Genomic DNA, 22171 nt, shown 5'->3' on the forward strand with positions numbered 1-22171 from the left:
TTAAGATAATTATTTATCATATACAAATAACAAAAGTCTAGCTATCAGAAAAATTACAAACTATTCCATCTTTGTCTAATAATGTTTAGCTTTTGTTTTTTTTCCTTTAAAGATAGTATTTTCTCTGTCCACTCACTAAACCACTAATCAAACCCATGCCATCATTTAGTTTTACCTTGTGTATCTCGCTCCCCCACACTGCTGTTAGACGGTTTATCCTTCATCACATTATGGACAAGTATCTCTTTAAGAAGACTCAGTTTTTTATGATCCATATTCTCAAAGACATTCTGAAATGAAATATACAACTTTATTGTTTTTAGTCAACTTGAATATTGCTTATCGGTTTGGCAAATCTTTTGTGAAAGAATCACTGGTATCACTTTCTAAAAAGGCAACATTTACAAAAGGTTTTATAAACTGTATTGGACTTACTACTGGTTAATATTAACATTATTTACTAATATATACTGTATTATTTACAATTACAGATCAGTTGCAATCCATTAAGGAGAACAACCTTTTGGTTGCCAGCTTGTGGACTATTCTTGTTAAGCTTGACACTTTTGACACGGTGATTGATGAGTGAGGCGCCTCTGATGGACTGGAAAAGTGATGCAGGACATCTGGACCAAAATCCATTTATAAAATCCATTCATGGTGCCTTAATTACAGTACTAGCAATAAAGAAAAGCAAAGTGTAACCTAATAGTTGTTGTCATTAACAGCTTAAACCTGAAAGCATTAGAAAATTAATGACTTTAAATTAATGAAGGCATTATTTACGGCTTATAAACTATCTAAAAATTAAATACCTAATGCACGTGATTCTTTTAGTAACACTCACCTTGAGTGATTCAGTCTGTTGACAAATGTTTCTATAAAACTCCTGTATGTCTTTGCGGTGTCGGGCCAGCTGTGAGGCTATATGGAGGTTCTGATCTTCAAGTTTGTCATACAGAGTCTTCACATTGAACTCCTCCAAATCACAGCACTTTGACACACTTCCTAAAAGTGACAAGTAGACGTCAAACAAGAGGTGATTACAAATGGGCTGAAAAATGAAGATAGTGGAGGTCTTATCATGCCATCCTAAAGACCAAGCAAGTACTCTCACTATGCATGACTGCACTTTGAATTCAAAAGCTTCCTTAATGTGGCTCCATAACAATTCAGTGGAGTCTCTGTAGCTTTAGTGATAACAGCATAAATCATTAGAGTGTGATATTAGCCATTATTTCCTTTATCATCAATCTAATGGGGAATAGGCAGTAAGCTGCTCGCTAGTCATGCGTGATGGTTTTATAATGACTGAGCCAATGGACACTTAACCGCCCTATCATGCAGCATGAATAATGCATTAAGTACTAACTGGGAAACATTAAAGTCAACTCCACCTTTTAGGTTTTTCAAACACTATCAGAGACCACAAAAAAACAAGGACAAATGTACTGAAAGTTTGCCAGATAGAAAAGAGCTGCCAGAGTGCTTTTTGGTGAACTTTTCTGGAAATGTCTTCAATGTGTTGTTATTAAAGTGGTGCAAAGAATTTAAAAAGATTGTTTCCTTTACTGAATTTAGCCAAGACATGGTTGCAGTAAGTCACAAAAGATTACTGCACCTTTGGCTGGGATGAGCTATAAATTCCATATACAGTTAATTATTTTGGTATTTTGAATATACTGCGTACAGAATCATGGAGTTGTTGTAATTTTGGTGTATGCCAGGCTACATTTCACAAAACTCACTATGCATCCTGAATGCTATCACCACTGCATCCTTTCATATTTACAGTCTTTATAAGGTTTTCTACAGCACAGTGTAATAAACAGAGACCGTACCTCCTTTTGAAACAGCAGGTTCCTCAGCTTCTGCTCCTTCTCCCACACCTCTGCTACCAAGGAGGCCACCCTGGCTTGGGACAGCTATGCTAAAATACAAACATAAAGGCACACATTTTGTCACGCATTATAGCAAGATGTCTTCTGTGACTGACTGTACAAAAACCCACCACCAAGGTCTTAACACAGAAAATGCAACATCAGCTTCCCTGTCATAAAAGCACACCTTTCTCTGCTGCAGACACACTCCACCGGACAGAAGGGCTCTCCAAGGCTGCGCCACTTTGGCTTTATTCTCCACTGGGAGACCAGCTTTGCCTTGCCGGGTTGCAGAACCAGAACTGTGGTGGTCACAACTATGACCACAACCAACAGCAGACTCAGGATCCCTGCACACATTCAGCATTGTATCATGACAAGGAAAATTCATTACAATAATACTCCTGAACAACACTGAAGTACTAGCAGTAATTTTACCGACCAGTAATCACTCCCCAGTCAGGGAGGAGGTTGAGTCTGTGCTGCTTGACAATCCCATATCTGACCAGTTGTGCAGGGGTCATGGGTTGAAACACAGCAGCTCTGTGGTCACACTCTGTCCCCTCCTCACTGACCACTACTACCATACTCCACTGAGGGACAGCGCTGTCCACAAACACATACTTCCCTGTTTCTGAAAACACATGAGCAAACCTGAAAGTGGGAGAAGAGAAAGAAATAAGAGCAGAGTTAAAGGGTTACCAAATGGAATTTAAGATGATGAGTACTGCATGGACTTTTCATTACCTTGAAGCATTGAAGTTCGTCTGCTTCATGAGTACCTGCAGACGTCTGAAAGCACCAAAGTCCCAGCTGGGGTTACTGTTGAACAGGTGGTCTTTTTGATATACTGGGAAGTGGCTGAGACGGCGGTCTGTTGGATGTAAAATGAAGTTGGAGTCAGATTACAGGGTTTAAATCAAAAGCAAGACAAGCTATGTCGACAAAACTACCATGAAAGTAAAGGCAATCAGTGGTACCAGTGTAGTTGATGGTGAGATGAAAAATGAGCATGTCGCCAGAGGACAGACAGACAACAGGGTTTGGGATACGAGGAAAGACAGCCGGGTCATCATCACGTTCGGTGTCTCTTCTGTTTCTGGGTCTCGTGTTTTGGATTTCTTGTGGTTCTGAATAGCAATAAATCAGCATCAAATTTCCATTCTTAGGATTTAAAGTGAAAATTTCAACCTTTTCTAGTGAATGGGTTGAGTGGAATCATTAAAAAAAAAAAAAGGAACATCAATAACTAAGACAAATGCAGTCACCTAACAGAAGCTGATCGACAAAGTCTTTTTGTGTAGGAATCCAACCAAACACCCCTTCAGAGTCAAACTGCACCAAATGTGTTTTCCCAATATTCTTTGCATGGATGTCTGGTCCTAAAATATTAATTATTGTCTGGAAGTAAATAGAAACAACACAGATTAAAACAGCAGCACAATTCCACAGCATCCCACATGAACTGAAGCAAAAATGTGGAATGTTTTCATCATATTAAGAACCAATCTCCAAAGAGCAACTGCGGCATATTCTATTTTAATCATGTTTATGCTGATTACTGGACCTAGGATGAACAGTTCTGACTTTGTAGTAAGAGGCTTTATTTTTGTAATACAATATGTGTATGAATGTCTGGAAAAAATGCACTCAAAGGATTAAACATGTAGCTGGTTGTATTTAGGTAAATATGCCGTTGTTAAAATTAGAGTCCACGTATGTAAACAGTTGTTGAACATGGGTAATCATTTAGTTCTGGAGAATATCTCTAAATGGGACACTCACACGCACAAAACATTCTCGGATGATGAAATTTGTGGAAAATGATACGACCAAGCTGCCATCTTGTTGACCTACTAAATACTGTTTGATTCCTGCAGAGTAGAGGTTCGTTATCTGTACCTTTTCCTTCACCATATGCAAAAATATCACAAAATCTGCAGCTGCAACATTTCTCCATATGTCCTGCTGAGATTCAGACTGGCTGAGACACTGACAAATACTGTGCCGAGCTTTCCACCAAGTAATCGATGTAGCTAGACCCCACAGTCTGAGGAGTCTCCTGGCTGCATCAGTACCATACTGATGTTGCATTGTGCTTATTTTTATCTGGTGCCTGCAGCCTTCCAATATCCCTGGTCTCGTTCATACACACATTTAGAGGAAGTGATCATAAGTGCACTGGGAAAAAAAAACTGGATTGGATGGAATTGGGCAATTTGCTTTCGATGTGTAGGTAATCATCAGGCGGTCATTGGCCCTGCCAGCTTCCTTTACCTTGGCCCAGACAGTGCTGTCTCTTTCTTTGAGGCTGAGCAGCAAGTGCCCATCTGGTGTAAGCTGGGCAGAGAGTTGAGGTAGCTTGGAAAGGCAGGAAGTATTGCAAAGCTCCTCGGCTGACACATATCGCTCACACTGGCAGCTGAGTCACCAGGATCCAGCAGATAAGGCAAAAGACAGAAAGCATTTCAGCTTAAATACCACCCAGAAATCTTAATTCCTTCTTTATGACCTGCAGCTTTAGTGGTTTTTACAGGATAACTTCTATATCAATAACTGACTTTACAGGATATTGTAAAGGAAATAGGTGAACAGAACTAAACATGTGAGCCTCACATGCCCATCTCCACATCCAGAGTTCCTCCATGTGGTCCACAGGTGATATTACAGGAGTGGACGGTTGGCGGCACACACTCTCTGGATGCTGCCAAACGCACCTCTCCTGTGGCACATCGTCTGTTCACCTACAAACACGCAAAATGCAACCAGACACGGACGTCACAAAAGAGCTCAAACAAGGAAGTTGCCATTTGTTACATCAGCTACAATTGAACAGTGCAGTACAATGCAGTACAGTGTTTTTCCCCATCTCACAGGGTTAAATGGATTTTCACCTCACAAAAACATTACATTTAGAAAGTGTGATGGAAAATGATGCTGTCAAATCAATGCAGTGTTTTTTACTAGTTTAAAAAGGCTGTTCATATGCTTCAGAGAAGCTTAGACATCAGAAACTTGAACGCTGCCAATAAAAAATGCATAAGAATGTATATTTTAGTCCACAATACGTGATCTTTCTCCATAGGACATACAGAATTCAAAAGCACAAAAAGACATTATTGATGGAAGTGAATATAATGACACACAAAGGTAACACAGGTGTGAAAATGTGTTTAAAAAGATACTGCAAATAAAAATATTCCTGACTTTACTGACCTCAGGCTGGCAGTCTAACTCACTATCAGAGGCAGAGCTTTTGAAATCCAGTTCATTGTAGAAGATAAAGCCAGTTCTGCACAAACACGATCCATCAGAATACTGGAAAGCACGGTTTTTACCAATACAGGTACAAGAGGAAGAACCTGGGGAAACAAGAGTAACATAGAAACCCAATGTGGTACTTTCCAATGCTAAAATAAATCTATTATCTAAACATCTGACCGGCTGGTGAGGTGGAGGAGCTGCCACACGGAAAGCAGGCCTTCTGGGCAGGCAGATGGTTGAAGGTGTCGATTGGACATGGGTGACAGTCGTCCATTTTCTCAGAACGAGTGCGGTTGCCAAACGAGCCAGGAGGGCAGGATATCATTTGGGTGGATCCCATGGGGCAAACATAGCCAAGAGGGCATGGGTTGCTCTTGTAGTTGTCTGTACCTGGAGTATTAAAATCAGTTCACATTGTATTTGGAGTTAGGCAATCAAATAACAGATGTTGTACAATTTGAGATGGCGAATAATTCCTGTCTCTTGATGTAAGAGTACCTAGGGGGCAATAGTATCCTGGGGGACATGGAAGGCATTTCAGAATGGGGGAGAGGTGTTGCCGATAGGTGCCCCCCTCACAAACACTACAGCAGCTGTCTTTGGATCCTCGGAGCCCGCTGGTGTCGACAGGCATGAAGCCCCCTTCGCAGGACTTCATGGCAGAGCTATTGGCTGGGCAGTAGTAGGGAAATGGACAGCTGTGGGGCATGGTAACATGGTTATTTATAAAACTTTAACTCACACTCAGTAAAATCAGCTGAAACCCATTAAGCTTTCATCATTCCAAGAATTGTGGCCTCTCATTTTCATTACACTTTTACAGCACATATTTGATTTTATGCCAGATTTCAGGTTAGTAACCCTTCATGCACTTACAGCTGTTTGGGGATGTTGTAGGAATGGGACCCCTCAGGACAAAAATAACCTTCCGGGCAGACTTGAGGCTCAGTGGTTTGAGGTCCACAGTATGAGCCAGCTCTGCACAGCTTCTCTGCAGCTGCACCTGGATTATAAAGAAAAATTCGTTACAGCAGAACCGCATTACTGCAGGTATATATTAAGACTAAGTCGTCACACTGTGCTGATAAACCTACCAACTGGACATTGATAAGAGGCCCTACAGGGTATCCCTTCCACATTGGGTTTCCCTGTAGCTCTAGGGTCTGGGCAGAAGGTTCCTCCTGCACATGGTTCACATTGGTCTGGTGAAGCAGCACCAGGAAGCTGCCTCTTGGTGCCAGCTGGGCAGAGGATGGGAGGTCCAGAACCACTGCACCAGAATCCAGGTGAGCAGGGAAGGTTAGAATAGTCTGTAAGCCCTTAAAAAAATGTTTTAAAAAAACAAATAAAAAAACCCATTCATCACTTCACACAAGATTGCCAAAGTACAACAAATTTGCAGCATCATCATCCATATATATTAAGCAGGACTGAAAAACTGAGTAACAAAAACATCAACCATCTGCTGGGCATTAACAACTAGCTAAAGACACAGCATGGTTTGGCTTTACCCTGAAGCATCTGAGAGGGGATTAGAAAAAGTTTTTTCTGAGAAAATCCACCAGTCAATCATGACTTCGGCCTCAGGTAGTGACTTTAAAAGTACAATGCGTGTTCCTTCACTCACTTTGTACTACTTTCATTATTAACTCAGGCATTTTATCTCCTACTCGTAGCAGAGTGTGCATATATACAGGAAGTAATACAACCAAGAAAACCAATTTGTCTTGAATTTTTCTGGGAAATTTAAATTCAAACCCTCCAGAGAGAAGCATATTAAGGTGCATTTTGCAGTTCACAATATACTGTAGGCACTGTAAATGAAGTAATATGAGTGAAACGACAAAATGAAAGGAGCGGGGGGGGGGGGGGGGGGTGTCACCTTTAATAGAAAAAAAAAGAAGGAATGTGTTTCAGTCACATATTTACTTCGAGTCCATCCTTAGAATTAGTGGTCTGTGTGAGTTACAGTGTATTGCACCTGTGCTGTTACAGTGTGAACCAGGGGGGCAGGGCAGGCAGTCACCCTTGCTATGTGCCCCAGGGGAAGCTTGATAAGTGTACAGAGGACATGGCCTGGGTCCTGTCCCTCCATTGAAATCACTGCCAGGCAAACCATCACAGTACTGACCAGCAGGACACAGATGAGTGACTGGGTCTCCTGCAAACACACACAACCAAAAAAAAAAAAAAGATTTCAGATGTTTTGTGGGGTGGGATTGTTTTGTGCCGTATTGTTGTTGTTTCACTCTCTTATCTGCTGAGGAATTCACTTCAGTACTTTATTGATCACTTTTAGGGTTCATCAAGTACTTGCTACTGGCTATATTTCTGTTCTGTTAAGCGCCAGCTCAGTCATAAATCTCAAGGCTCAGCTCTTCTGCCTCCCTCTAAATCTCTTCTGTCTCCGTCTAATTCTCAGACTGTTTTCACTATACTCCCTAAACCTAAGCAGTCCTGCTGATATCTACACATATTCAGTTTACATGTGTAACACAAAATTACTGTAATTAACCATCTGGTAGGGTAGCAATCAAGCACCATGAAGAATTAAGAATGCCCTTCCTGGTTTGCTTTTCATTGTCTCAAACTCGGCCGTTCCTTTCCATTGCTTCTCAAAGCAATTAAACCAGACTTTGTGCTGCATTTTTATCTTATGACAGTACAAACAAAAGAATCCTACCAGGCTTACACCAGTACTGCGGTGGACACGGTAAACAGTCCTGCAGGCTGGCACCTCCATGGGAGCTTCTGAGAGTGTTTGCAGGACACAGTTGTGCCTGCTCTGTGCCTTCAGGACAATAAAAACCTAGAAAAAAGAATGCATTCAGTCTTCAGAAAAGCCGGAGCTCTAAATTGCCAAAGAATCTGAGAATAAAATATGAAAATTTATCCACATATTCTGAATATCAATGGGTAGTAGAATTTTTATTTTGTTGATTTTTAACATTGATATTTTGTACCTGGTGGACACGGTCCGGCACACTGCACACCCCACCGACACTGGGTCAGGTTAGATGTCGGTCCCTGGGGGGTGAAATCTACACTACCAGAAATGCAAAGATATCCAGCAGCACAAACACCCTGAATCCTACCAGCCCTAAAGAAAATATACACAGAGATAACATAGAAAGCCACAATATTCATGCACACAGAAATATAAATACACACACAGCAACATTTAGAAGACACTAAAATGTATGCTTCATTAGATAAATAGAATAGTAACTGCATATTTTCTTCTACTTAAACATTTCCACCTCCCACACTCCACATTCATTATAATCATGCATATTAAGGTGTTAATTTGGCTGCTCAGTGAACTGCAAACCCTGAACATGATACACTTCCGCTGATTATGAGCGTAATCAAAGCAGAAATGAGTGTTCGCCTTTGAGCATGCGTCAGGATGTGTATGCCGGATGTACAGTTACCTAATTGTATTTGTGTGTGTATGTGTGCACGCTTGTGTGTGTGCGTGTGTACACAAAGTATTCGTGTATGTCAAAATACTCTGGATGTATGTGAGTGTAAGACAAGTTCTTTCAGCATGTACGCAGCAGAGCTGTGACGCATCTGGTGTACCTGCAGAACTTCCCTGGGGGGCAGGATAAACACTCTCTCTCTTCCTGAAGTCCTCTCTGGTTTGAATGAGTGTAAGTCCCATTAGGGCAGGGCTGAGGCACCATTGTGCCTGAAAATGCAGTAGAACAGAGATAAATAGCTTGATTTATTATACTGTAATTACAGCAAAGGCAATAACTGCAGCCCTGTCATATATTTTAAGTTTAGCTTCCATAAAGTTGTTGATGTTTTCAGTGTGATTTATGATATCATACAAAAGGAATAGTTAATCATTTTGGAAAATAAGCTTGTTAACTCTCTTTCTTTCCAAAAAATGTATGGGATGCCTGATAAAACTCTTGTATCAGTCTGGTAAGTCTCATGTTTTTATACTGCTGTTTTCGTACAGATTACACAAACAGTTGTAACATGCTAATTTATTGTCACTAATTTGTGAGCTGACTCCATACTTTATAGTCAAATGTGTGCTTCAGCATACCTGCAGGGCAGAATGAGTGTGGTGGACAGGGCCATGGCTCTCCCACTATGGCCTCCTCACAGTAGAATCCAGGTCGGCATGGGATGCAGCTGTCTGAACCTGGATTTGGCTGGTACTCGCCTGTGGGACATGGGGATGCCAGGGCAGATCCCTCAGGACAGTAGTGGCCCTTGGACAGAATTAGAATAACTTTTGTGGGGTTGCATCCAATTTGGCTGGACATTAATAAGAAATAATGTGGCACAAAGTTTTAGCAGAGAAACTCTTCGAGAACAATAAGAACAAAGGATAAGGGAAGAGATTAAATGAATGAGAGTGCATAAGCATGACCCTTTACCTTGGGACAGAGGACAGCATATGGAGTGGTTGATGAGAAGTCAAAGGGGCAGAAGAAACCAGCAGCACAAGGGCCACTGGGGTTTGACAGACCCTCAGTGGAGCAGTAGTGACCTGCAGGACAAGCAGAGCAGCTCTCCATGGACACTCCTCCTATAAAGTGATACAGATCAGACATGCAGATAACAAGAGATCCCGTTAGGATCACTGTCAAATTCAAATGCAGACCCTTAACTAATGATGTGATCTAGGGAATCAAATTTTTCAATTCACCACACATCTCACGATGAGCATAAACAGTAGACATACCAGTGGTGTTGCGAATACTGCCAAGAGGACATGGAATCGGTGAGAGGCACCCTTCTGGACAGTAGTGACCCACAGGACAAGGGCCATTCCTGGGGAAGCTGTCAGAGCTCTGAGGTGTTGGCTCCACAGCTCCACCTTGGCAGAAATAACCCTGCAAACACGGACCTAGACAGCAACACAGACACTATCATTTATCCGTCTCTAATTAGCTTAGCCATAATACACAAGCGTGTACAATTTGCTAAAGGCTAAAATAATACCAGATATCTCAGTCTGATCACCTTGTGGTGTTGAGGCTCCATATGAGCTGCAGTACACTCCAGAGGGACAAGGTGTGCAGACAGATAGAGAGTGGGCGCTTGTCTGGTTGCTGAAACTTCCTAAAGGGCAGGGCTGAGGTAAGGCTGACCCTGCAGGACAAAAATGACCTGGGAGGAAACAAATAATTTATTGCAGAAGTAAAAATCTGGACAACATTGCTGCTATCTCTAAAAGGATAATGATTTGTTTTATATTGCTGACTAAAAGCATATTTTCCCCATCCTCACCAGCTGGGCATGTAGAGGGCTCTTGAGTGGCTGAGGAGGAGCATATGGTTCCTTTGGGGCATATTATGCAATGGGGTGCTCCGGGGGCTGGACTATAAGTGCCAGGTTCACAGGGAACCTCACTTGCTGAGGCAATAGGACAGCTATGACCAGCAATGCAGAGGTGGCCATGGGAGCCATCAGACGGAGTGGGACTGAAGCTGCCACCCAGGCACACATACCTGTAGGTGTACACAGGGAAAGCAAGCTGCATATAACAAAAAAATATTACCACAAGCTCCCATTAGCAACTTGAAACAATCACTCAGTGGGACAATATCATTTTACTGTAAGATAGGTGTCCGTTCAGAACACAAATTTCAAGAAATTTTGAATGATGGTTCTTACAGTTATTGTTTTTCCAATGATATATAGTCTTCTCAGTTGGAATATAACTCTTGGGATGTTGGCCACAAGGCAAATTTTCAATTTGCAATGGCTGAATTTGACTGCACAGCTCAGTCTGAAGTGCTAACACTGATTAATTGCTTAATAAACTGTATTTAACCGAATCAGTCAGCATGAGCCAGTCTGTATCATAAACAGAAATATTCTTTAAGAAAAAGGTTCTTATTAAGGAAACAGTTTAATCTTAGACAATATTTAATGCTATCACAGTTGCAATCATAGTAAGGGTATTCAATCCTAATTATTTCCAAGTGAACACTGTTAAGTATAGCAGCTGATGGTGCAAGAAAAAAAAAACGATTAAATAACTGGAATTTATTAAAACTGATGTTTTATGACTAACATGGCCAAGTTGCACATAATTTTAATTCTGCTTCCTTCAAGCCCAACTGTTCACATCTACTGACTCACAGCCTATAAATAGAGCAGAAATAAACAGAACACCTGGCAGACACTGATGTGATTTAAAGATGATGAATGAAATTTATCCAAAAAATTAAGAAGTCTGTGACCATCCCAAACTCAGACAAAAACTAAAAAAATAGACAAGCAAGAGAAGAAGTGTGTACCCAGCCTGACATGGTAGAGCATCTGACAGCTCTGCTATTGCAGGCCTGTCACAAAACAGTCCAGGGGGACAGGGAGGGCATTCGTCAACTTCCTTAAGTCCTTGAGAGATGGAAAGAGTGCCTACTGGGCAGGGGAGTGGGTAGCCAGTGCCAGAGGGGCAGTAGTGGCCAGACGGACAAAGATAGCTGCCAGTAGAATTCCCCTGGTAACAAACAATGACATGAAAACATAACAGCAATGATGTCTACTTTTGATGACATAATTACAATAGAAGAGAATGTACATCATTGTATTAGGACTGCTGTAGAGGAAAAGTGGGTTCATCATTAACAAAAGAAAATATCATGTAAATGTGGCCATCTTTTGGTATCTTACGTACAACTTGTCATTACACAAGATGGTGCTTTTGTTTAAAAAAAAAACATAAGGTTTCAAACAAATCAACAATCTACTAAACAGATGGTGGCATTTTTTCTGGGTAAGTCGAATTTTTCTCATAAAGGTGAAAAGAGAGTTAAGACTGAAGGGTTGCTTATATCATCAAGAATATTTCAATACAAGAGCAAAGACTCAACATCACCAGGGTATGCCACCGAGAACAACAACAACAACACCTGATATTCAGTAGAGTTCAGGCTGGTAGATCCAGCAGGGCAGTAGTATCCTGCCTCGCACAGTCCTGTTGGCTGAGACAGACCAGACTGAGAGCAGAACATCCCTGCAGGAAACACCAACAGAATCAAGTCGCCATCATAAAAACTTGAAACACATAAGTACACAAACAAGTAGTTTTTAGATGTAATTCTTGTTTAGGTCATGATGTTATAATAATAATATTCTTTTTTCAATACCAGCAGGGCAGAGCAGGCAGGCATCAGGACTGGAGGCCCCGAGCTGGTTCTGCACGGTGCCAGGAGGGCAAGGGAACTCCAGTCCAAGAACCAGACCTGCAGGACAGTAGTGTCCAACGGGACACAGTGCAGGCTGGACAGTAGCTTCAGCTGAGGTACAGCAAGAAAAATGAATGAGACTAAAAAAAAACAGTGCAACAGTTAGTAGTAATTAACAGAGTCCTTTCAATGAAATTCAAGCTTTTATTTATCTTCTTTACATGCCCATAGTTATTTGTATTTTAATATTCTGGAATACCTATCATGAGTCAAATAAGCAGTCCATGTCACGGCTGAGTATTTTCACCTTAAAACTGCATCTATTCTCAAAAACATGGATTCAGACTTCCAGGGTTTCACACAAACTTCAGAAACAAATCTTGTCAACTTACACTGTTAAGCTTTTGGTATCAATATTTTTTCAGAATCAATTTGTGCTTTGAATGTTAGAATTACTGAAATGTGACTTGCCATTGGATAGCATCGAGTAGTTCTACAGTGTTTGAGCAGAGTCATAAGTGAGCTGGTGTGCTTGAACTGCAGCAAATAATGAATGGACAGGTAAAGGTAGCAGAAGAGACTTTATAGATCTGAACACTCTAAAGGAAGCAGCCCTGTAGAGTTAAATCTAAGCCATTTTAAGGCACACAAGGATGGATGCAGAAAAAACTTGATGACTGTGATACATTGAGGTAGGTTTTTAGAGGTTTAATCAATGAACATGAATTACTTTGCTAATTTGGAATATGCTGTGTGGTTTCAAAGGTACAAAGATACATCTGACTGTAAAATCATTTGTCAGATCATCTCAGCTAAAGAGGAGGCAAACTAATTTTGCTCCCATCATTTCTGCATTAAAACTCTGTTTTCCTTTGATTATAAAAATCATGTGCTCCTTTTAACTACCATCCCAGGATACATGCAAATATCTTGTTCTACTAAAACAACAACATCTGGGTCCGTAAATATTTGGCCAATTAGCCAACTACTTGTGTGCTTTTGACATGTTTGTGAGCATAGTTGTTTCCTTTACTAAAATGTTTTGTTATAAAAAAAAAAAAGCACAGCAAACATTGCATACCAATCATTGTACCTACTGACAGAAAATAAATTACATTCTCCCCAGAGTCCGCTTTTGTCTCTGGATGACTGTCTCTAAAAGATTTGCTTTGGTGTTTTGCAGCAGATTACTGTAGGACAATCAATGTTTCCTACCTTGACAGTAGTAACCAGGAGGGCAGGTGGTGCATTTGTCTTGATGTGTGCTTCCTGCTTCAAGGCTAAATGTTCCGACAGGGCAAGAAATGGGAACTGGAGTTCCACTGGGACAAAAGAAACCAGCTGGGCACAGAGCCTGATCTGCTCTACTTGAGCCCCAGTCACAAAAAAACCCTGGCCAGCAATCACCTAAAACACAAAAGGTTGAAACATAAAAATACTTTTATTTAAAAAATAGAATTACAACCCATCGAATCATAAATATTTTTTAAAAAGAAAGTTACTGAAAAATTTAAGTAAAAGGTGGGTGTTATTCTATATTTTTGCTGTCAGCAAATCCTAAACCCACACTACTTTGCAACTTTGCAATTCTTTATGTGGAACTCAACTCCAATCCTATTCATTCTTACTCAAGACATTAAAAAAATAGAAATTAGTCTTGAAGATTTATTCTCCAGAATTTGAACAGACAATAGTGTGGCTGAATGTGTTCAATAACATTTACACAACTTGGCTTTGAGGACTAAGCTTTGGCTGTAGTGACGGCATCAGCCCATTGCTAGTTTTGGTCTTTTTTTTAATGAAGCCTGAGACAATACGGGACCTGAAATATACTTGTTTTATTTTCTAGCCAAATATTTCAGGTGTCTGTAACTCCATCTACCTGCTTTAAGTCCTTGCTGGCAGTAAATCCCAGGCGGACAGAGAGATCCAGTTCTGTTGTCAGTTGGATTTGGCACCTTGGCACCCATCAAACAAAGAAAGCCAGCAGCACATGATCCTGAAGGCTCAACCAAACCTTCAGAGCCACAGAATTGACCTGTGGGACACACTAAGCACTGACCTGAAAACACAGAGGATGACAGCTTTGACTTAAGTCCTAACAGGAACAGAGCTACCTGCCAGGTGAGATCAATCATTATATCTCTGAGATGGTTGGAGTGCCAATGTCTAAAGCAAAGATCACTGTAAAAAAAAAGAAGAAGAAAAAAATTCAAAATTAAAGCAAACTTAATTTCTTAACACAGAGTTTTTATTTTCTGTCAGTCTAAACTAAAACAATTATAAGGTAATTGTAAATATTTCTGATATTGCTTATTTGAAAAAAAAAAAATATGTATTTGGCTACATAAACTACCAGTCAAAAGTTTGGACACACCTTCTCAGTCAGTGGTTTTTACTGAATAATTTTATACATTGTAGATTAATACTGAAGACATCAAAACTATATAAGAATACATATGGAATTATGTTGTGAACAAAAGCGTTCATCCTGAGTATTAAACTACAATGTAGAAAATAATACAAATAAATAAAAAGCACTGAATGAAAAGGTGTGTCCAAATTTGATTTGGTAGTGTATATCTGTTTAGTAGTATATATATATCATATAAACTATTATTATTTTATATATATATAGCATATATAATAAAACATTCTGATTCATTGTGAGTATGAAACTGAAGAATAAAAAAAACAGGTAGGGTGAGAGATATATTATATTTCTGGTTGGATGTACTGTCAAATTCTGTGAAACGCCTTTGGAGACGGCTTATGGTAGAGAAATGAACATTCAATACACCAGCAACAGCTCTGGTTGACATTCCTGCTGTCAGCATGCCAATTGCACACTCCCTCAAATCTTGCCACATCTGTAGCATTGTGTGATAAAACTGCACCTTTCAGAGTGTCCTTTTATTGTGGGCAGTCTAAGGCACACCTGTGCACTAATCATGGTGTCTAATCAGCATCTTGATATGGCACACCTGTGAGGTGGGATGGATTATCTCAGCAAAGGAGAAGTGCTCACTATCACAGATTTAGACAGATTTGTGAACAATATTTGAGAGAAATGGTCATATTTTGTATGTGGAAAAAGTTTTAGATCTTTGAGTTCATCTCATAAAACGGGAGCAAAACAAAAGTGTTGCGTTTATATTTTTGTTGAGTGTACCTTTAAGGTTTGACGTTGACTTTATTCCAACTTTGAATTTCCACCTCTGTTGTCCCATTCCAAGACAGAGTAGTGTTTAACATACATCACAACTGATTTGTTTTTGTATTTTTTGTTTGATAAAAAATCTTGTACATATGCTCCATAAAATCTATATACTTATACATACAGCTGTATTTATCATCTAGAATCTGTCATAAATTATTCTTTGTTATTTTTGTAATTTAAATTGTGGTTAAATGCCATTTCTCTCAAATTTAATACCTTGTTTGCTAATAGATTACTTCTTAAATGCATTGCCACATATATAAAGTATTTAAGGAAACTCAAAGAGTTTAATGGAGCACTCAGGATTTACACCAGAAAATGTTACCTGAACAAGACATCCACTGTTTCAATGAGTCTTCAAATAATATGCTTTTCAAAACAAAAACAAAAAACAAAGAATGTAAAATAACCGCTTGTTCTCCATCTTTTACAAAGATTCTGTTTTTTTTTGTTTGTTTTTTTTACCCGTGGTGGTGAGACCCTGGCTGTGGCTGTAGCTGCCTTTGGGGCAGGGCAGAGGCTGACTGTCTGGACTCTCCCGAGGACAGATGTAGCCAGCTGGGCAGGGCAGAGGGCTGGACACTCCAGTGGAGCTCCCCCTGGTGGGACTGGAATTTACAGACTGGCAGTGAAACCCAGGAGGACAAGGATTACACACTTTCTGGCCTGATAAATCCTGGAACCAGCCTGGCAATGACATTCAAACAGCAAGGACACCCTGAGTGGAATGGGGGAATTTGCAAAGTGCAAAGAAATGTCAGTTTTGCAGAGTGACTTCTTGTTTACCAAGAGGGCATGGTTTGCAGTCATCTTTGCCTTTTCCTCCAGCCTCATTCTGGTAAGAGCCAGCTGGGCAGGGTGAGGGAGCACTGCTGCCCTCTGCGCAGTAATGGCCTGCTGGACAAATGTCTCCGGATACACTCGACATTGGCGTGGCAGAGTGGGATCCCTCTAGACAGTAGAAACCTGACAGCAGAAGCACTTCAATAAAATATTCTCTCTTACTAAGAACAATGCATCACCCAATATATCTGAATTCTCTGGATTATTTTGTCTACCTAGCAGGCAAGGTCCAGAGACTTTAGAGAGGCCAGACTCTGAACAGTAAAATCCAGGAGTGCAGCTTCGACACTGAGACTCTTCCACAAGCCCGGTCAGCTCACTGTCAAAATACACTTTATTAGCCAGAAACCACAAAAGTAGTCTGTGATATCACAGAGTTATGGTTGCATGCTCACATCGTACAGTAATATTACACTGACTATGGATTATTATCTGCTTGAATATGTGTGGATTTGATTATATCTAATGCAATTTATTTATTACTAGTAGCACCACAGAGCAAATGGACTTTAATACTGAATTATCCTGAGTCCTATTCTGTTGTATAAATAACCTGATATGCAACATAAGAGTGATTTGATTCAAAAGGTACATTAATATATTGCACATTATGAACCTGAATGTTCCTCTCGGGCAGGGTTTCGGTTCGAAGGTCCCCACAGAGCAGAAAAACCCACGAGGACATGAGAATCCCGTCACATTATCTGATGGTGAAGGTTCAGAGGCTCCTCCAACACAAACAAACCCTGCAGCACACAGTCCACTGGGGGAAGTCCTTCCTTGAAATTATAACAATTTAATGTTTTTATCACCATAATAGCAGAGCAGATCATATCCACATTTAGCAGGATTCTTTTACTCAGTTTAAGCTGAAGCTGTCTTTCAGATAGATATCTTTTACAAAACAAACAGCTGAAAGTGGTCAGAGGATTAGATGCATTGTACCTGTTCCTTTACAGTACATTCCAGGGTCACACAGTGGGCACTGCCATTCCTCAACCAGCCCTGACATGTTTCCATAGCGCCCCAATGGACAGGGATGTTGATTTGTTGATCCACTGGGGCAGTAAAATCCTTTCTCACAGAGAAGTGGATGGACCATTCCTGAGAAGTCGATGCAGAATTTAAAGACAACTATTTATTTTCATTTCTTAGAAAACTTGCCAAGATTTAAGGGTTGGTTACATTTGTACTGTCAGCTGGCTAAAGCTTCGTCATCCAGCAATTTGTCCACCCTTCAGTTTTACCTTGATCGTGACAATAGGAACCAGCAGGGCATGTCTCACAGCTGCCTTGGCCTTGTCTGAACTGGTAGCTGCCGGGAAAGCAGGCTGTCTGTCTGACACTGCCCTAAAGCAACCGTTAAATCGGTTTTATTAGCCTTTATATCTGGGGAAAAACATGTTTCACACAGTTCAAAGACTGAGACAGTCAAATAAAGCAGGGAAGAAGACAGTTGTTCTAGTAAATAGCAAAGCACTTGCTGTGACAGAGCAACAGCTACAGCTGAGGAGGAAGATTTATGCATTAGCATCACATACAGCATGCAGCGGTGATATCTGACAGTAGCTTCAAGACTGGATGGCTGACCTTCTCACAATAGTGTCCCACTGAGCAGACATGTTGTGGTGGTCTTTCAGAGCTCTGTCCCTCAGGACAGTAGTAGCCTTCTGCACAGGGCCCACTTGGCTTAGCTTTCCCTCTCTGGTGGCAGTAGTGACCTGCAGGACACAGCTGGCAAGCCTCAACTGTTGATCCCCCGAGAGAACCTAGTGGATGGTGCACAATATCCATATCAACTGGAAACTAACTAGTAAATTGATTTTAGAGAAAATAATTATTTCACGGTTCTCCATACCCTCATGTTCAGTGTTTGCTGACTTGCAAAAGAATTAGCAAATCCCTTTATAAGTTTACGTAATTGAAGCATTAAAATAGATAACAATGTTATTACAATGCAAAGCACATACCTATTCCCTCATCGGTTTCTAATTCATAGACATACAAAGGAGCTTCAGCCCATTTTAATAGGATTCTAGTTGTGTGCCGCGAGACAAGAATACAATTACACGATTAAACCACTTTGTGTCTGCAATTATTCATAGGTGCCCAAGGGGTAAAAAATGCTTCCATGGAAATTCTCATATTTCTCCACATCACTGAACTGCAAAGATAAACGCCAGTTCATGTAAGGACAGTAGTGCAGAAAAGCGACAATGTGTGTAACAAAAATGATAAGGTGTTGAAAATTTGGGTTTAGTGCTGAGTCTGAATACTGATTCATCATTAATTCATGAGTCAAAGAAGCTTGGGGTTGCTGACATGTCCTGTATTGTTTCTCTTTTTAAAACACGAAAAAAATCTGTGAGGAACGATAAACAATCAATTTTGTTAAATGAATCTAGCAATTACAGCTGTATTACAAGAACATTGCCTCACTTTTAATGGTTCCAAGAGGGCAGGGCAGAGGAATCGGGGTTCCAACAGGGCAGTAGTGTCCGGTGGGGCATTGGTGAGCATGGGGGTCTGAAGAGCCTCTAGGGCAGTAATATCCTGCCCCACACGGCCCTGCAGGGGCATGGAGGCCGGTCTTGTTACAGCAGGAGCCGGCCTCGCAGGACTGAGGGTAGGTAGAACCCAAAGGACAATAGAAACCTGAAACACAGCCACAATAATTGCTCACAAAATCTTCAACTCAAGCAAAAAAAAAAAATAAAAAAATAGCACAATCAGGAGGTCTGTCAGGGAACAGGAGGGTTTGGACCCAGGGTGCAGGCACCGCAGACAGACTAGGACCGAAACAAGGATTTTATTTAAAAGAAATTCTAATCACAGACTGAACTAACAAAGGCAACCAAACTTCATGCAGAAAGCAACGAATTTAACAAAGAACCAAACAGAGTAATAAAAGAACAAGGAATCGTAAACTAAATAGGCCACTCCATGGGCAAAGAGCTGAACTTAAAACAGCTGAACTCACGACCCACAAGTCCAAACAGGGAAGGAGGCAGGCAGTCTAGAAAGCCGACAGTCAGTGGAGGCGGGCGCTGGGGCTGCTGAGCGTGCAGCGCAGAGCGCGGGGCTGCAAATATGCAGCGAGAACAGGGCTGCGGGAGTCCAACGTGGATCGGCGGCAGGGACAGAGGGGGGAAGCTCCGGGAACAGAGCAGGAAGGGAGAGCCCAGAGCTGAAGCAGGCCAGGGCAGAGTATGGCTGGCATGGAGCCAGCAGGGACAATGGACCAGCAAGGAGCGGTAAGATGAGCCAGGCTTTAACTGGTGCTTAATGGCGATCTGATACAGCTGCGCTCCCTTAGCACCTGTGCCCAATTGGCCGGGGCTGACAGCTGGCCAGGAGTGCAGCACAGGGAAGGGAGGTACCATGACAATGTCTGCATGCATTCTCTCTAGAGATAGAGGATCTGCTTCAACTCTGAACTTTTCATTCTTGTCTTACTTTCTGCCTCTTCTATTTAAATCGAACTAACCCACCAGATTTTTATTCTTTTGTGTTTTAGGGGATTTGACTATTTTGCAGCAAGAATTCAAATCCATTCCTTCATGGTCTAATATCAGCTGTTGCTTCGGTGCTGTTTTGTATCAGCATCACCACCCACCCATCATCGGCTCCTTATCAAGAAGGACATCCAACTGTAAGTTTCAGGCGTCGAGGTTTCCAGACATTCAAATGTAAATCTTCGAGAGACAGGTGGAGGAAGTCTGTTTACATAACCATCTGCATCTCTACAGCCTTCACTGAGTTACTGTACCATGAAAATAATTTCCTTATGAAGTGGATTTGACAGAGCCATTTTTTGCACCTTGTCACGAAAATAGTCGTAAAAGATAAAACTGACCATTAAGTCTTCAAACCACCTTGTCCTGATTTCACATTTCGGTGACCGTTTTCTCAGATAAAACCAACATTAAGTGACATTACAGCTGGAATATGCCACACACACTGGGGCTGATCAGATGAAATCAGTCATATGTCATAGCAATTACAGTAAATGGGACTAGCATGTCATGAGCAGGGAAAATAGCGTGTGCGCCTGAGGGGATGAAAAAAGTACCACATTGAGTGCACAAGTTCACTGTCAGGATTTACTCACCCCTAGGGCATATGTCTCCTCTGTAGGTGGAACACGCATAATGTGGACTCTTGAGACATGGCGCAGAGTGAGTCACAATATGATCTGAATCCGCCTGTGGCACCGTTACCACTTTGATCCAGCTAGCGTCTCTCCCTGTAAGAGAACAGGCCAGACAAAGCATGAAAAATAGCTGAGTTAATATCTAATAGACATGAAAACCAAAGAGGAGCCAGTCTTTTCTCCCTGTCTAGATGCTGATTTAACAGTTTTTGGCAAGGGAACAACACACTTTTCCAATCTAACACTGTGATTAATTGTAAATTACCTGGCAGAAGTTCAAGCTAAAAAGCCGCTGCTTTGTGGAAAATGTATCACAACATGCGCGACTTTGGTTAAAGAGTAAGTGAAGTATTTTTGTGTTATTACAAACTGAAGAAACCCAAAGTTTAAAAGAATTACCCGAGCTGTTGAAGCCGGACAGATTGTGCATCCAGACGGCAATGTCTGTCTTCATGGTGTAAACGTCCAGTATTTCAAACAGACAGCTAAACAAAGACGCGTTGGCTCGAGGAGTGGGACTATCTGCACCTCCAGAACAGAAGAAACCTGCAAAACACAGACCTAACACAGACAGGAATTTAAAAAGGGTTGCAAGCATGGAAAGGATCTTACTCATTATAATTCATCCCAACCTGATAATAGGAAATTAATTGTCATACTGGAACAAATTTTCCTACAAAATTACAGAAAAATGCTGGCAGCTGGGGTCACTGTATTTTACTGTTTTTTTTTTTAACAGTGTTACTGTTGTAATTTATTTAAACAGCTAATTATTGTATAATTGAATAAAGAACTTTACAGTAAAATATGAGGTTTACTGTTTATTAGTGTCACTACACTTTGCAGTGACACTTCATTCATATTGTGTCGCCACTGTAATCTATATTGATCGCAACTGTAGGTCTTTTTTGTCATGTTATGTCTTGTTGGTGTTGTTTAGTGCCTTGTTGTTTTTGTCATGTTCTGTTTCATTTCCCTTTGTGTATCATTCGTGTTGTTTTGTGCCTTGGTTTTCTTGTTCTGTGACCTGTCTTGTCACTGTCTCATATGTGATGTTTGTGTCTTGTTTGTATTTTTTTAAGTCTCATCTTTGTGATGGTGGGTCTCGATCTTGCCCTTTTGTTATTTAGTGTCTTGTGTTTGCAATGTTCTCTCGTTTTCATTTGTGTCTCATTCGTTCTTGTCTTTTGGCTGTATTCTTGTCATGTTCAGCCCCTTTGTTGTTTGCGTTCTGAGTTTTACCTGGCCATTTTTTTGTGTTTTTATGGTTTCTGGGGGGTTTTTGTGTTTTATTTTTGTCATATTCAGTCTAACTTTTCCCTTTTTGTTTGTCATTTTGTGTCTGGTTTTGGACATGTGTCTCGTTTTTCTTTTGTCTCATTTGTGACCTTTTTTTTCCTCTCATTTTTGTGATTTTATGTCTCTTTCGTGATTTTGTGTTGTCATTTGTGTCGCTTTTTGTCTTGTGTCTAATATACATTTTGTGCCTCTTTTGTGTTGCTTTGTGTCTGCTTTTTGGTATTTTGTGTTTCATTTGTGTCTTTGTGTCAAACTTTGCTCTTGTTTCTGGTTCCAAAGACATTTCACAGGTTTTAATCATATTTTTTAAACAATACAATACTGTTAGACTCTTACTGTCATGTATCAC

The 22171-nt window shown here is 40.8% G+C and overlaps 1 protein-coding gene across 1 annotated transcript in view; it reads right to left on the bottom strand.

Annotated features, from left to right (window-relative positions):
* Nucleotides 1–364: 364 nt before the first annotated feature.
* si:ch211-286b4.4 (zonadhesin) overlaps nt 365–22171 on the bottom strand; it is a 52661-nt gene continuing 30854 nt past the window's right edge. The window contains exons 56-94 of the mRNA XM_051958121.1: nt 20923–21084; nt 20482–20616; nt 18810–19025; nt 17961–18139; nt 17618–17720; nt 17316–17474; nt 16987–17149; nt 16586–16689; nt 16314–16493; nt 15993–16214; nt 14190–14369; nt 13523–13714; nt 12269–12418; nt 12032–12135; nt 11417–11619; nt 10401–10621; nt 10134–10280; nt 9853–10017; nt 9545–9696; nt 9208–9376; nt 8730–8838; nt 8108–8244; nt 7828–7953; nt 7126–7305; nt 6239–6463; nt 6021–6147; nt 5643–5842; nt 5322–5534; nt 5097–5242; nt 4497–4624; nt 4158–4302; nt 3149–3281; nt 2861–3010; nt 2628–2754; nt 2323–2534; nt 2068–2230; nt 1842–1930; nt 848–1008; nt 365–677 (exon numbers count right to left, since the gene is read on the bottom strand). Coding sequence (XP_051814081.1) covers nt 666–677; nt 848–1008; nt 1842–1930; nt 2068–2230; nt 2323–2534; nt 2628–2754; nt 2861–3010; nt 3149–3281; nt 4158–4302; nt 4497–4624; nt 5097–5242; nt 5322–5534; nt 5643–5842; nt 6021–6147; nt 6239–6463; nt 7126–7305; nt 7828–7953; nt 8108–8244; nt 8730–8838; nt 9208–9376; nt 9545–9696; nt 9853–10017; nt 10134–10280; nt 10401–10621; nt 11417–11619; nt 12032–12135; nt 12269–12418; nt 13523–13714; nt 14190–14369; nt 15993–16214; nt 16314–16493; nt 16586–16689; nt 16987–17149; nt 17316–17474; nt 17618–17720; nt 17961–18139; nt 18810–19025; nt 20482–20616; nt 20923–21084 — 6089 coding nt within the window. The 3' untranslated portion in view covers nt 365–665. The remainder of the gene's footprint in view (nt 678–847; nt 1009–1841; nt 1931–2067; nt 2231–2322; nt 2535–2627; nt 2755–2860; nt 3011–3148; nt 3282–4157; nt 4303–4496; nt 4625–5096; nt 5243–5321; nt 5535–5642; nt 5843–6020; nt 6148–6238; nt 6464–7125; nt 7306–7827; nt 7954–8107; nt 8245–8729; nt 8839–9207; nt 9377–9544; nt 9697–9852; nt 10018–10133; nt 10281–10400; nt 10622–11416; nt 11620–12031; nt 12136–12268; nt 12419–13522; nt 13715–14189; nt 14370–15992; nt 16215–16313; nt 16494–16585; nt 16690–16986; nt 17150–17315; nt 17475–17617; nt 17721–17960; nt 18140–18809; nt 19026–20481; nt 20617–20922; nt 21085–22171) is intronic.

The sequence above is a fragment of the Acanthochromis polyacanthus genome, chromosome 13 (genome assembly GCF_021347895.1).
Source record: "Acanthochromis polyacanthus isolate Apoly-LR-REF ecotype Palm Island chromosome 13, KAUST_Apoly_ChrSc, whole genome shotgun sequence".
Classification (NCBI taxonomy): domain Eukaryota; kingdom Metazoa; phylum Chordata; class Actinopteri; family Pomacentridae; genus Acanthochromis; species Acanthochromis polyacanthus.